General features: G+C 35.7%; 1 protein-coding gene across 1 annotated transcript in view; it reads left to right on the forward strand.

Moving 5' to 3' along the window:
* Positions 1-12004, forward strand: part of LOC131078683 (protein tesmin/TSO1-like CXC 5) — a 71772-nt gene extending 59768 nt beyond the window's left edge. The window contains exons 3-7 of the mRNA XM_058016441.2: positions 9967-10314; positions 10496-10605; positions 10705-10799; positions 11122-11541; positions 11659-12004. Coding sequence (XP_057872424.2) covers positions 9973-10314; positions 10496-10605; positions 10705-10799; positions 11122-11541; positions 11659-11876 — 1185 coding nt within the window. The 5' untranslated portion in view covers positions 9967-9972 and the 3' untranslated portion in view covers positions 11877-12004. The remainder of the gene's footprint in view (positions 1-9966; positions 10315-10495; positions 10606-10704; positions 10800-11121; positions 11542-11658) is intronic.
* Positions 12005-12412: the final 408 nt, after the last annotated feature.

The raw sequence follows: 12412 nt of genomic DNA on the forward strand, positions 1-12412 counted from the left end.
CCTTATATTTTGTCTCGGTGAAAGATAAGGTACTTATATGTTGTAACTTGGTGTGCCCAGAACTTTCTCATTAACCAAAAATATAAAACATATTTAGTGATACATTTGCAAGTATCAATTGAACCAGTTCAACCATAGCCACTATACCTAGAATCTGCAGAATAGAATGCCAAAGCTGATCCTTGAATGAAGAGAAGAACTTGTTTTACAGCTTGCCAATGTTAAAAGATAACTTATTGCAAAACATGCATTTGGTTGAGTGGAAGTAAGAGAAGACAAACTATAGTAGCAAAAATCTTTTTCATCGATAACTTGGCAAACCAAAATTTAATTTAATGAAAAAGCTGGGGGATCTAATCAAGAATCCAAAAAATGCACAAAAAAGAAAAACAAGAGAAATGAGAGCTTACACCATGAATTTTGGGACATTTTCAGGTTGCTGATTAACTGCCTCTGTATTTATACTGTTTAAGCCTGTTTACAATTAATTTTTTCAAACTCTTTGTAAACGTTTACAGAGACATTGTTTTAAGTAGGACATAAAACATGCCTGCACGGGTAGCGGAGTTGGCTTGGGCTGTGGGTTTCCTCCCCATTGGTCTTGGGTTCGACTCCGAGGCCCGGACTCACCCGATGCACCTGACTTGCGGGCGGCTTGGTACATCCCCAATGGACTAGTCTCGCCTCAGCTCGCCCCTTCCTGACCCCAACTTGGCAATAAGTAAGCCCAAGGTAAGGCACATTGGGTGCTGGGCTGGGTCGTGAGGATACCACTGGCGTTAAAAAAAAAAAGGACATAAAACATGACATACAGATTTTAGTGTTGCAGTGTAATCTGTAATATTTATTTATTTTAATAAAGTGCTGATATTAACACAAGTAATGCATATAGAAAGTGTATAGTTTCGTAATAATTAGAAATTCAGTTTGTACAATAGTTCAAAATTCTGATCAACATATAAAACGACAATAATTGTGTTTTGACAGCCATAACTTTTTATTTGACAGACATTGTCCATGCCAAATTTGAGGTCTGGTGTCAATTCAAGAAAATAAACCACAAAACACCATCTTTAAGCAATGGCAAATTAATTCGTATTAGTTTCAGCTGCAAACATCAGTACTACTAATTGTAATCTATAGAAAAAGACAGATGGCAGTTTGGTCGATCTACGATTTACAAGTATTTATTAGTTTACCGGTTTAAAATTTCCATAGCAGTAATAAAGGCACAGGCGTGCTGAGATCTTTAGTTTGAGAAATATAGCCATTGCGAATTCTTTAATTGATTTAATTGGAGTCTTTTTAAAGAAATTTGAAGATAATGAGGCCAAGGTGTTCTGCAATTAAGTCATTAATGGTGTTGATTAAAAGGTGGAGAACAGCGCATGTGGCAGCGTCATGGGGAAGACAAATGGTAGAGGTGTGAAGACATAGCTGCTGCTCAATGTGTATGGTCTTGCATGGGTTGTGGAGCCTGAAAAAAGCTCTGAAATCTCTAAAACATCCCTGTAAATGACAAAAAAATTGCTATGTAAACAAAAAGATGTGCCACAGAAACAATTGGAATAAATTACTAGAAATTTGGAATATTCAATTTGTTGCAGATTTTATCATAAAAAAATCATGATTTTGTCAGTAAAAATAGGTTAAAAAAACCACATTTTGTGATCTATTGAAAAATCAGTGATTCTAGATGGGAAAACATTGGTTTTAGATTTGATTGTGATTTTAGATTTGATTGTGATTTTTTCCTGATAATAATTGCTTTTGTGAATCAAACTACCACCGAAAATACATTTATTTATTGATTGGTGGTGACTTAGTGTCAGTTGAGAGGTTTATCCCAACTTCCTAAGTGCAGATGTTGTATTACACTTGGTCATCCTGAGCTTTCCCAAAAATGCTTTGGCACACTTACATTGCAAAATAAAATAACACGATCAAGTTGCCAAAATTCTAAACCTAAACAATAATGGAGGACATCAAGATTTCACCTAGTGGATGTTATTGGCCCTGCTTTTGGTGATGGCAAGATTATTAACATAGATAATCAGGATAACTGTGTCATCATTATTAATTTTGATGTAGAGATTGGGATTAGAATAACTTCTTAATCCTAAGTTTCAAAAATATTTGTCAATTTTATTATGCTGAGAGGCATAAGTATACTGGCAAGAAGGGGTGGGCTGGAATGGTGTGATCATGTCAACAAAAAACTAAAACACAGTGACGTATATTTAAAAAAAAACTATAGCTGTAAAATGTGTCTTAAGTAAATAAAAATAATTTTGAGTCTTATATAGTTCTAAAGTAACATAAAATAACTCAAGTAAGTTTAACTATAAAATAATTCTTAGGTAAATAAATTAACCCTTATGTAAATGAAAATAGCTCTTTTAATATTTGGAAAAAAAGAAATGGATCATAGCTGAAAAAAGGCAGGGGCTCAAAGACACATAGATGGGGGAAGTAGGCAAATGCAGATTGGTATAGTTACAAGGGCAAAAGAGTACTAGAAGCTTGGATGCAGAGTGAGCTTGAAGTGACATCTTGGAGAGTATATGGATTCTGGAGAGCATTTTTAATACAAACTAAACCAAGTCCTACACACAGAAGAAATTGGAAGTGTCTTTTATTCAAACTACAAAGAAACCAACTTACACATTAACCAAACAACAGTACATTGGACCTTGGCAAATTCAGGTGACCTATAAAATACATATCCAAGTACACAACTCAAGCCAAAATAGGGATTATACTAACCAGATGCAATTGATAGCCTAGCATGGAAAACCCTAACAATGGCACAAAACCATAAGTGGATCGACACAACATTGGGGATAATGATCATAAGATTGAGCCAACATAAGCTATAACCTTTGTGACATGGTAATGTACAATAAATGCATAGGAAAAATAGATGCTAACGGTCGGAAAAAGCTAGTCGTAGAAATTAATGGGCAAATAAGGGTGTATCAGTCACGTCATTGCTTGCAAAACTAGTAGGTCACAAATATTCTAATATTTTTTTAAAATTGTTGTTTAAATTTTTTTGTTGGGCTCTAGGTTTTGAGTTCGTGGTCTTATTAGCTAGCGGCGAGGACTTAAAGCAAGTGGAAGCCTCGAGGTTTGGTTGAGTGATGCATGGGAGCTGTTGTCTGCCACCACTACCCTCGCTAGCTCATCATCACCATTGTTGCTACTCGTTGCCCAAGCGGTGGCGCTTTTTTTCCCTCTATTTGCAGCAATGGTTACATTTGCAACTGGGGATTGATAACTCAAGTACCTAAATTTTTGCCCCCAATAAACAAATAGGCTATTTTTCTCAAATTGCAATAAATTTCACTAATAGAGGCCATTTTTTGAAAATGAAATATGAATTTTACAGTGGTATAGATTATTCTTTCAAAATTTGTCAATTGATACTTGTTTTTTCCAGTTTGAAGTTAGATCAAGCTTTTAAGCCTTCGAGCTCATATTGTTTTGCTCCAAACTTCGTTTTTTGTGATTCTTGCGGCATCAAAAAGGTATTTAGGAGCACTTTAGATTTACACATGCACTTTTTGTAGATTTTTTTCTAGATACTTAGAATTTTAGTTTGAAGTCAGATTTGGTAATTTGGCATATCTTATTGTTAAGCTATAAAAAATTAGAATTTTCTCTTGAAAAAAGGTGTTAATTGCTTGTATTGTGAGTGGTAATTTGTTGTTCCTCTATTGTACTTTCTGATTTAATCATGTATCTGGCAAAAATTGTACTTTTTACTCCATATAACTATCATGAATTTAAATCACAAATGCAGGTTTATTGTCAAAATTGAAGTTGCAAAGATTCACCTTTGACAGATCCACAACCAACAGGAGCTGCAGAAAAAAAGAAAATGGTTTGATAGGAGAAATGAAGCCCTCGGTACTCTAATTTTGTCCATTTCTTCAAATCTTAGGTATCATGTTGCATATTGTACTACACCTAATGAAATTTGAACTACCTTGGAAAGTCCCTTTTGTAAGCCAGTTAAAATGAGAAGATTTAAGTTGTTGAATGAACTTATGGGTCTTAATCCTTTAGATTTTGACAATATTCAAGACTTTTTCACCAAGCTCAATCCTATTAGACTATAATTTTCTGATTTGGAGTTAACAAAGAGGATGAACAATTGATTCTTTTCATACTTGCTTAATCTAGGTCCTAATTATTCAGTTTTTGTTTCTACATTTTATGCTACTTTGGATGCTTTAGGTACTGCACACAAAATGCCTTCTTTTGATGGATTTGCAGCTCAACTCACAAGAGAATAAGCCAAGTTGGTACACATGGGCAAACGGAAGTCTTCCAAATCTCAAGCTCTTCTTGCAAAAGATCCAAAGGCTTCAGGGGGCAAAGGTAAGAAGCAGAATAATAAGGACTCCAAGTGAAATGAGCAAGCAAAGGAATCATTTTCACATAGCACCCTTGAGTCCACTTCCTCTTCTAAAGGGAATCATCTAAGAAGATGTTAAAATGTGCATATTGCAAAAGGATTGGACATAGTGAGCACTAGTGCTATGGAAACAAGATTGACGAGTTGACTAATCTTCTTTAGAAGCACAACATTCCATTACCTTCATCAATGTCCCCTTCTTCAATATCACAATCTGCACCACCTATAGCTACATAGTTCAGCATGAGTAAAGCACTCTTGGCCTTTACAAGTTTTGAATCTAGGAGGTGGCTTCTTGGTTCAGGAGCATTTCATCATATGGCATCATCCATGAGAATGTTGTGTTCTTTTGAGCCTTGTAATTGACCTAACATTTTGATGGGTAACAAGACGTACATGCGTGTGTGAGGGAAAAGTTCCATTAACATAGGAGAAGGCACTTTTAATGATGTGCTTTGAGTTCCATCCTTGTCATCGAATCTCCTTTTTGTCTATCAAATTGCAGTGGACAAGGTAAAACAATTGAGTTCACACTTGATTCCATATACATTAGGGATTTGGAGACCAAAGAAATCACTGCCATTGGGATGATTGATCATTCATTTGGTTTGTATTCTTTTTCTCATTTTGCTCTTAATGATGATAATGTTCATTGATTGATTTTCATACTCAAATCATCAAGTGTGAATCATGTTTTTGAGGAGAAGTTTGGTCTTCTAAGGAGAAGTTTGGTCTTCTATGTAGGAGTAGATAGGTGACTCTTCAACACCCCCAGAATCCTTGCAAGACCAAAGTAACTTCCACAAGAGTGAATGGCAAGGATAGCTTGCTTCAACGATGCAAGATTGATTGAATATTACAATGGACATTAAAATGTTTATGAGAGGTCTTGCTTATAAAGGCAAGGTGAGAGGTAGGATTAGACAAGATTGTGTCACAATCCTATGCAATGAGACAACTAAGTGTTGACCTAGGTAACTAAAAGTAGTTGTCATGAGATAATATCACGTGACAACTAATCAATCTTCTAGGAGGACACCTAGGACCTAAGTAAACTCAAGTCATGTGAATAAGTCCCTTGCTAAGCACTAGCAAAAACACAAGACCTTAGCAGGTCCAAAACCTTATTCACACCAACTCCCCCACTTAAGTGCAACTTGGGGAGTAGATTATTATGCAAATATGCAAGATTATTATGGTGATGGGTCCTGGCTACTAGGCCATGTTAGGCACCTCATGTAAAATGCAAATGCAATCTCTTACAAAAGGAGAAAAGTAAAAAAACCATTGGGACAAAACTCCCCTCCAAAAGAGAGAAAAGATGCAAACAAATGATGATGCATGGAAGACTCAATGATACCCCCCAAGGATCACATCCATCATGAATATACAATCAAGAATCCCCCCATAGGAAGGAAAGAGAGAGAAAAGATATCACCCCATAATGAAGAAGCTCCAATATTGATGAAGTATGTCTGAAAATAAAAGATGATCCAATGCCTACGAGCAACACATCTTCCCTTAGGAAGAAACAAGTCCATAGGATGATGAAGAAGCCACTCCATGTCCAACTGAAAGGAGGAAGTAAGTCACCAAACATGTGTCTTTGAAAATTGATTAGGAGTCTCCAAGCTTGAATAAGTTACAACATAATCATGGTCAAACTCAACCAAGTAATGTGACAAATCAAGAGAAGGAGAAATCTCGTGAATTTCAATCTCCAAAGAAAATCGAGATGCAATAACAGTTGTGCTGAACTGTCATCAAAGAGGAGGGAACACCCCTCAAGTGTGTCTCCCAAATCTGCAGTATGAGACTCCACAAACCAGTCTGAAAAACCTGTCAAGTACTCGTCCAACAAAGCAAGATCTGAAACTCTATGATCAATCTGCAGAAGAGAAGCACTGAAAGCTGAAGAAGCAGGAGGTAGAGAGTAGGAAGCTCAACACTAGTCTCAAGAATGCCAAGATTCAAGTGACCGGACTTCTTCTCACAAACATGATTCACTCTTGATGAAAGGGTGTGTAAATCAGTCAAAAGAACATTATCATCATTAGGAGCAAAATGAGAAAAATAATACAGCTGGGATGAATGATCAACCACCCTTGTAGCAATGATCTCTCTAGTCTCTATGTCCCTAATGTATACATAATCAGAAGTGAACTCAATTGGTTTACCTTGTCCACAATGAGCAATTTGATAAACAGAAAGGAGATTATAGATGGCGAGGAGGGTACACAAAGTACATCATTAAAGGTTCCCTCTCCCATATCAATAGAACCTTTCCCACAAACCTTCATTTATGTGTTGTTACTCATCAATAGATTAGGAGAATTACAAGGCTCAAAAGAAAACATATCCTTAGAAGATGCCATATGATGCTCTTGAATCAAGAAGCTATCTCCCATGTTCAAGAATTGTAGAGGCCAAGAGTGCTTTACCTTTCATTTTATGAAAGCCATGTGAAGCTCCTATGGTCCTTGATTGTGATGATGAAGATGTTGTTGATTGTGATGTTGAAGGAGGAGACAATGATGAGGGCAGCGGGATGTTGTTCTTTTGAAGGTGCGTAAGTTCATCAACCTCCTTATCATAACACCTATGCCCATCATGTCCTTGTCTTTTACAATAAGCACATTTCAACTTTTTTTTAAATGATTCCCCTATGGAGGAGGATGCGGACTCTAGGATATGTTATGAAGGAGAATTCTTAGCTTGTTCATTAGACTCAAGAATCTTTATTTTGTTTCTTACCTTTGCCACTTGAAGCCTTTGGATTAGGATCTTTTGCAAGAAGAACCTGTGACCTTAGAGACTTCAATGTGCCCATGTGTGCCAACTTTGCTTGTTCCCTTGTGAGTTGAACTATAAAACCATCAAGAGAAGGCATTTTGTGTGCACTTCCTAAGGCATCCATAGAACCATTTTGTGAAGAAGTCCCGAATATTGTCAAAATTTGAAGGATTAAGACTCATAAGTTCATTCTCCAACTTAAATTTCCTCATCTTATCTAGCTTACCAGAGAGACTCTCTAAGGTAGTCCAAATTCCATTAGGATGTTTACAAGATACAACATGATATCTAAAATCAGGAGAAATAAACATGATGAGAGTACCATGAGCTTCATCTCTTCTATCAAGCCATTTTTTCTTTTTGTAGCACCTGTGGATTTTGAATTTGTGCCGAATGTGATTCTATGCAATGTCAATTTCAACAACAAAATTTTCATTTTTGATTTCCATTAATGATAGTTATATGGAGTTAGTACATTTTTGGGCAAATCCATGATAATGTTAGAGAGTACAATAGAGGAACAGCAAAATACTCCCCACAATTCAAGCAATTAACCCCTTTGTTCAAGAGAAGTTGATATTTTTTTTGCAAATTTACAATAATGTATCGAAAAGTACCAATCTGGCTTCAAAATGAAATTCTGGAAACAAATCTGCAAAAAGTGCATGTACAAAACCGTAGTGCTTTTGAATACCTTCTTGATGCCGCTTGAATCGTGAAAATCAGAGTCCAGAGCAACAAAGTTATGAGCTCGGAGGTACAAAAATGAGATTTGGCTTCAACCCTGAAAAAAAGGCACAAACAGCAAAATTTCTGGAAAATACATACACCACTGCAAAATTCATAGAGCCAGCTTTTTGGCAATATCTTGTTTGCAAAAAATACCTCCATATGAGAAAGTTATGCCAAAAAGAAAAAAAACATCCCCCCTTATAGGCACATAGGGGGTCCTCTTAGGCACCAAGGGGCTCAAATCTCCAGTGGCTAGTCACTCATGTGACCTCATAGCATGCAGCAGCAAAAGTAAAGGCACCGTTGGGCATAATATGAGATTCAACGTTTAGATTTAAAAACTAAGACAAAATATGATATATAAATACAAATAACAAATAAAATAAGACAACTAAAAATATTATGAATCCATATGCATATGCATAATAAAATATGACTTATATTTAATGTCTAATAATATGCTTAAGGGTAAGATATACAAAATGGTAATACCATGTAAATGACAACTATAAAAATGCATATGCATCTTATATATCTGTACATGCACATAACTTTTCAGAAATGTGGAATTAACAAAAGAAATAGAAGTAACAACATATTTATGTATATGACCTATAAAGCAAAAGAAGTCACATATTTATAGGTCATATACATAAATATGCTGCCTAATTTTATAGTTATTTTGCTTTTGCTAAATTCACATTTCTATAAAATAATATTTATGTACAGATATATAAGATGATTAAGCAGTTTTATTGTTTATACTTACATGGTATTACCATTGGTATATCTTATCCTTCAGCATATTATTGGACATTAAATATAAGTCATGCTATGCATATGTATTTATATTATTTTTAATTGTCTTATTTTATTTGTTATTTGTATTTATATCTTATATTTTGTCTTGGTTTTTAAATTGAAAATTTGAAAGCTGTGCTACCTCCCCCCTCTCTTCTTATCTTCTCTTGGCTTGCAAACAACCATTTTTCTCATACAGCTCTCTATCATCCTGATGATGGATCACAGTGTGATCCAAAACATCGATGCAAAACAAATACTATGAAGTGGAATCCAGAAATAACTTGCACTAATCATTGCGGACTGTGGAAATCTGATGTCTTTGATCAATTAAGTTGGATGCCTATCTAGAAGGACTTATGCAGCCAGGCCTATACAACAGAAAATTGCGTTTTGGAAGGACTTGCTGGGTTGGTAAATTCAAGGAATGCCAAGGCTTTATCCAGCTTGTGGGAATGGTGATCATCTGCAACAAAGTTAAATCCATCTTCATGAGCATAGCCAATGTGGAGTTACAATGTTGGGAAGACTTACTGTGGATGAGGCAGCTGTGGCCCAGTGTTTCGTAGTTCTTGTGAAGGTGGCAGAATGAATAATAGTTTCCATATCCCCTGGTACATGGGTGTGATTGAGGAAGTTTATTTAAATTTCTCATACAAAGTGTCTTAATCCTTTTATACTAGTAGTTCTGATGGAGAGTTGCTGTTTGTGTTTTCATAAATTGCATATACTGCATGACAATGCACACAAATGAAAGGCTGGCAGTATTATGGACTCAATAGTTTCCCAATTTCAGTCAAATTTTGGAGTTTTCTTTGGCAGAGATACCCCTAATGCTGTTTTCCAATATCTGTGAAGGCATACTTGATCTGAAAATATAAAATTGCATTGCCAAAAATGCCTCAATACTTGAGCATTTCACGTTTTATAACGTCTAGGTGTATAATATAGCTCATTGATTGGTTGATAATCTAGTCGACAGTTGTTAACCAGAACTATTCGGTACAGTAAACAGTTAAAAGGGTTCCATACTTTTTCTTCTAAGTATGCCTGAAAGCTAACTGGCTAAAAATGGGTCTGAAGTCAATAGAGTAGCTGAAGTTCTTGTTTTAAAAGAAATGCATCAGTGGGGAATCTTCTTATGCCTTTTATTTGTTTTTGTTTTCTTAGGGCATTCCTAATGCTTGTACCCCCGAATGCTTGTCTTTTAAAATCAGGTAATTATGGGAGAGCAATCCAGTCCAAGTAAATATAATAAAGGGTGTCATTGCAAGAAAACTGGATGCTTGAAGAACTATTGTGAATGTTTCCAACAAAATAATTTCTGCTCAGAAATTTGTAAATGCATGGATTGTAAGAATAATGAAAGCTGTGAAAAACAAAGGGCTCACTATCTCAGAGATAGTGCTGCAAGCTTAAACTGTACACAACTGCCATTCAGTGCTTCTATTGCTGGAACAAACAGATCTATAGGGTCTTCGCTTCCTTCTCCTAGCAAAAAGAGGAAAACTCTGGAATTTCAGTGTGGACAAGCAGCAGAGCATGCTTCTTATGAAGCTGTACAGGTAAAAATGTCTGATTTACTCCTTTTTTGAGCATTTTGATGAGACCTTTGTATGGAGGAGCATTGTGATAGAAGTTGCTTTTTGGATGCCAGATTTATCTCATTGCTGCACTTGTCACATGATATGGAACACAAAGTGGCCTTCACTCACTTGATAGTTATTTTTTCGTGTAATTTAACAGGTCAGCACTGTAAAAAAAATCTCTCCTACAGGAAATACTTCAAATTCTTCTCATTCAAACCACAATGATGCTGCAGCTTTTGGGATTCCGTCATCTAAAATCATTTACAGGTGCATGTCATGGTTGATCTTGTTTGGTTGACCAAATATATTTTAGAACCATGCTTTGTAAGTTAGAATACTAACAGAATTTAAGGTCATGTTGTGAAGGTCTCTTTTGGCTGATGTTGTTCAGCCAGAGACTGTTAAAGGTCTCTGTAAACTTCTGGTCATAGCTTCCAGAGAAGCTGCTAATGCTTGTGGAGGTAATCTCATGCCTCATCATTTCTAAAGAGTAGTTTAAAGTTTTGTGGGTTTCTTCAAAATCCAGAGTCCTGTCTGAAAAAAAGCATATTCTTTCTTAAACTTAATTTTAACTTACTTGGTTTGAAGTTTGAACACAATCCAAAATTTAATAGATGCTGTCTGAGAGTGTAATTCTTTTTTGACTTAATTTTACTATGTTCGTTTTAAACACAATGTATGCTGTTCTATGGAGGTTGCATAGTTTGATTTTGTTTTTTAATTTTTTTGGTGGTTAAATTGGAGTTCTTGCTGTCATAATGGATTTGATGTTTGAATTAACAGCTCAAACAAGTATGGAAAGTGGGATTTTGGATAAGCAAGGAGGATGCAATCTGACAAACAAAAAAGTGTTCTCTGCATCATCGAGTAAAGATGAGAACCCCAAAGAACAAAATGGAGATGATAGATTCGAGTGCAATCAAGGAGATAAGGTAGATCCTGGAATATCGTCCTGTGATGGGGTTGAGAATGCAAAATTTGATAGTGAAAATTGTCATAAACAAAGGGCCATGTCCCCTGGCACTTTGGCTTTGATGTGTGATGAACAAGATGCTTTCTTTACGGCTCCATCTTCACCGTTAAATGGTTGTAGGAGGACTTATAGTCATCATCCAACCCAATGTTTTGCTGAACAAGAACGAGTGATATTGTCAGAGTTTCGTGACTGTCTCAAGACAATTATTGATGTGGGACAAGCAAGAGGTTTGTATTTTGAGATGTTTTCATTGGATTGATTTCTGTTCTTACAAAGTTGTCATGCAAGTTCATGTGTTTTTTCTTGAAGGAACTTATCTCAGCGGCATTCCCTTATCTTAACAGCCATGCAGTATTCAAAAGAGGCAGCAATGTCGATGAAAACAACCCAGCAGACTGAGCCTGTTTCTCATCTTGGCAAGGTGTTACATGTGGCTGAACTTGGTAGCATTCCTTCATCAGTTTCTTTTTCAGTTGGTTTAGGGTCAACGACAGAGGTAGAAGTCAGTTCAAGTAATCCTTTACAAAATGGAGATAAGTCTGAGGCTGTCAGTAGACGATGACAGCAATTCTAATTGTAATTAATAGAGCTTACTCTGACTTATAAATGATATGTTTTTTGGTTCATTATTATTGGAAAATGGCGTTTAACAATGCAATTGGAAGGTAATGAAGTTTTGGGTACAACACACAGCTGAAACGTTTTCAAGTGTCCTTGTTGGTATATGATGTAGAATTCATTTGAATACTAAAAAGAGGACGACTAGAGGCACTCTCAAATTGCTAAGAAAAATGAGACAACTGTAAAAAAAAAAATGAAAATTTCATTTTGCATATTTAATAATAATTAATGCTTCAGGGCTAGAACCTGCCGAAAGTTCAACACAATTTTAGTGGTAAAAAAAATGATAAAAAAAAGTACAATAAAAGTTAATATTCATCACTTAGTTATTTTTTCAAAATGTCGTTAGTTATTTTTTCTTTTTGAGAAATAGGCATCTAGAGGGACGGTCAGCTTCTCCAAATAATCTAGTAGAATCATCCACTTTGCTCATGGCGCAGTGGTATTACTTAACGTTATATTGTATCTTCATCACGT

The sequence above is a fragment of the Cryptomeria japonica genome, chromosome 2 (assembly GCF_030272615.1).
Source record: "Cryptomeria japonica chromosome 2, Sugi_1.0, whole genome shotgun sequence".
Taxonomy (NCBI): Eukaryota; Viridiplantae; Streptophyta; class Pinopsida; order Cupressales; family Cupressaceae; genus Cryptomeria; species Cryptomeria japonica.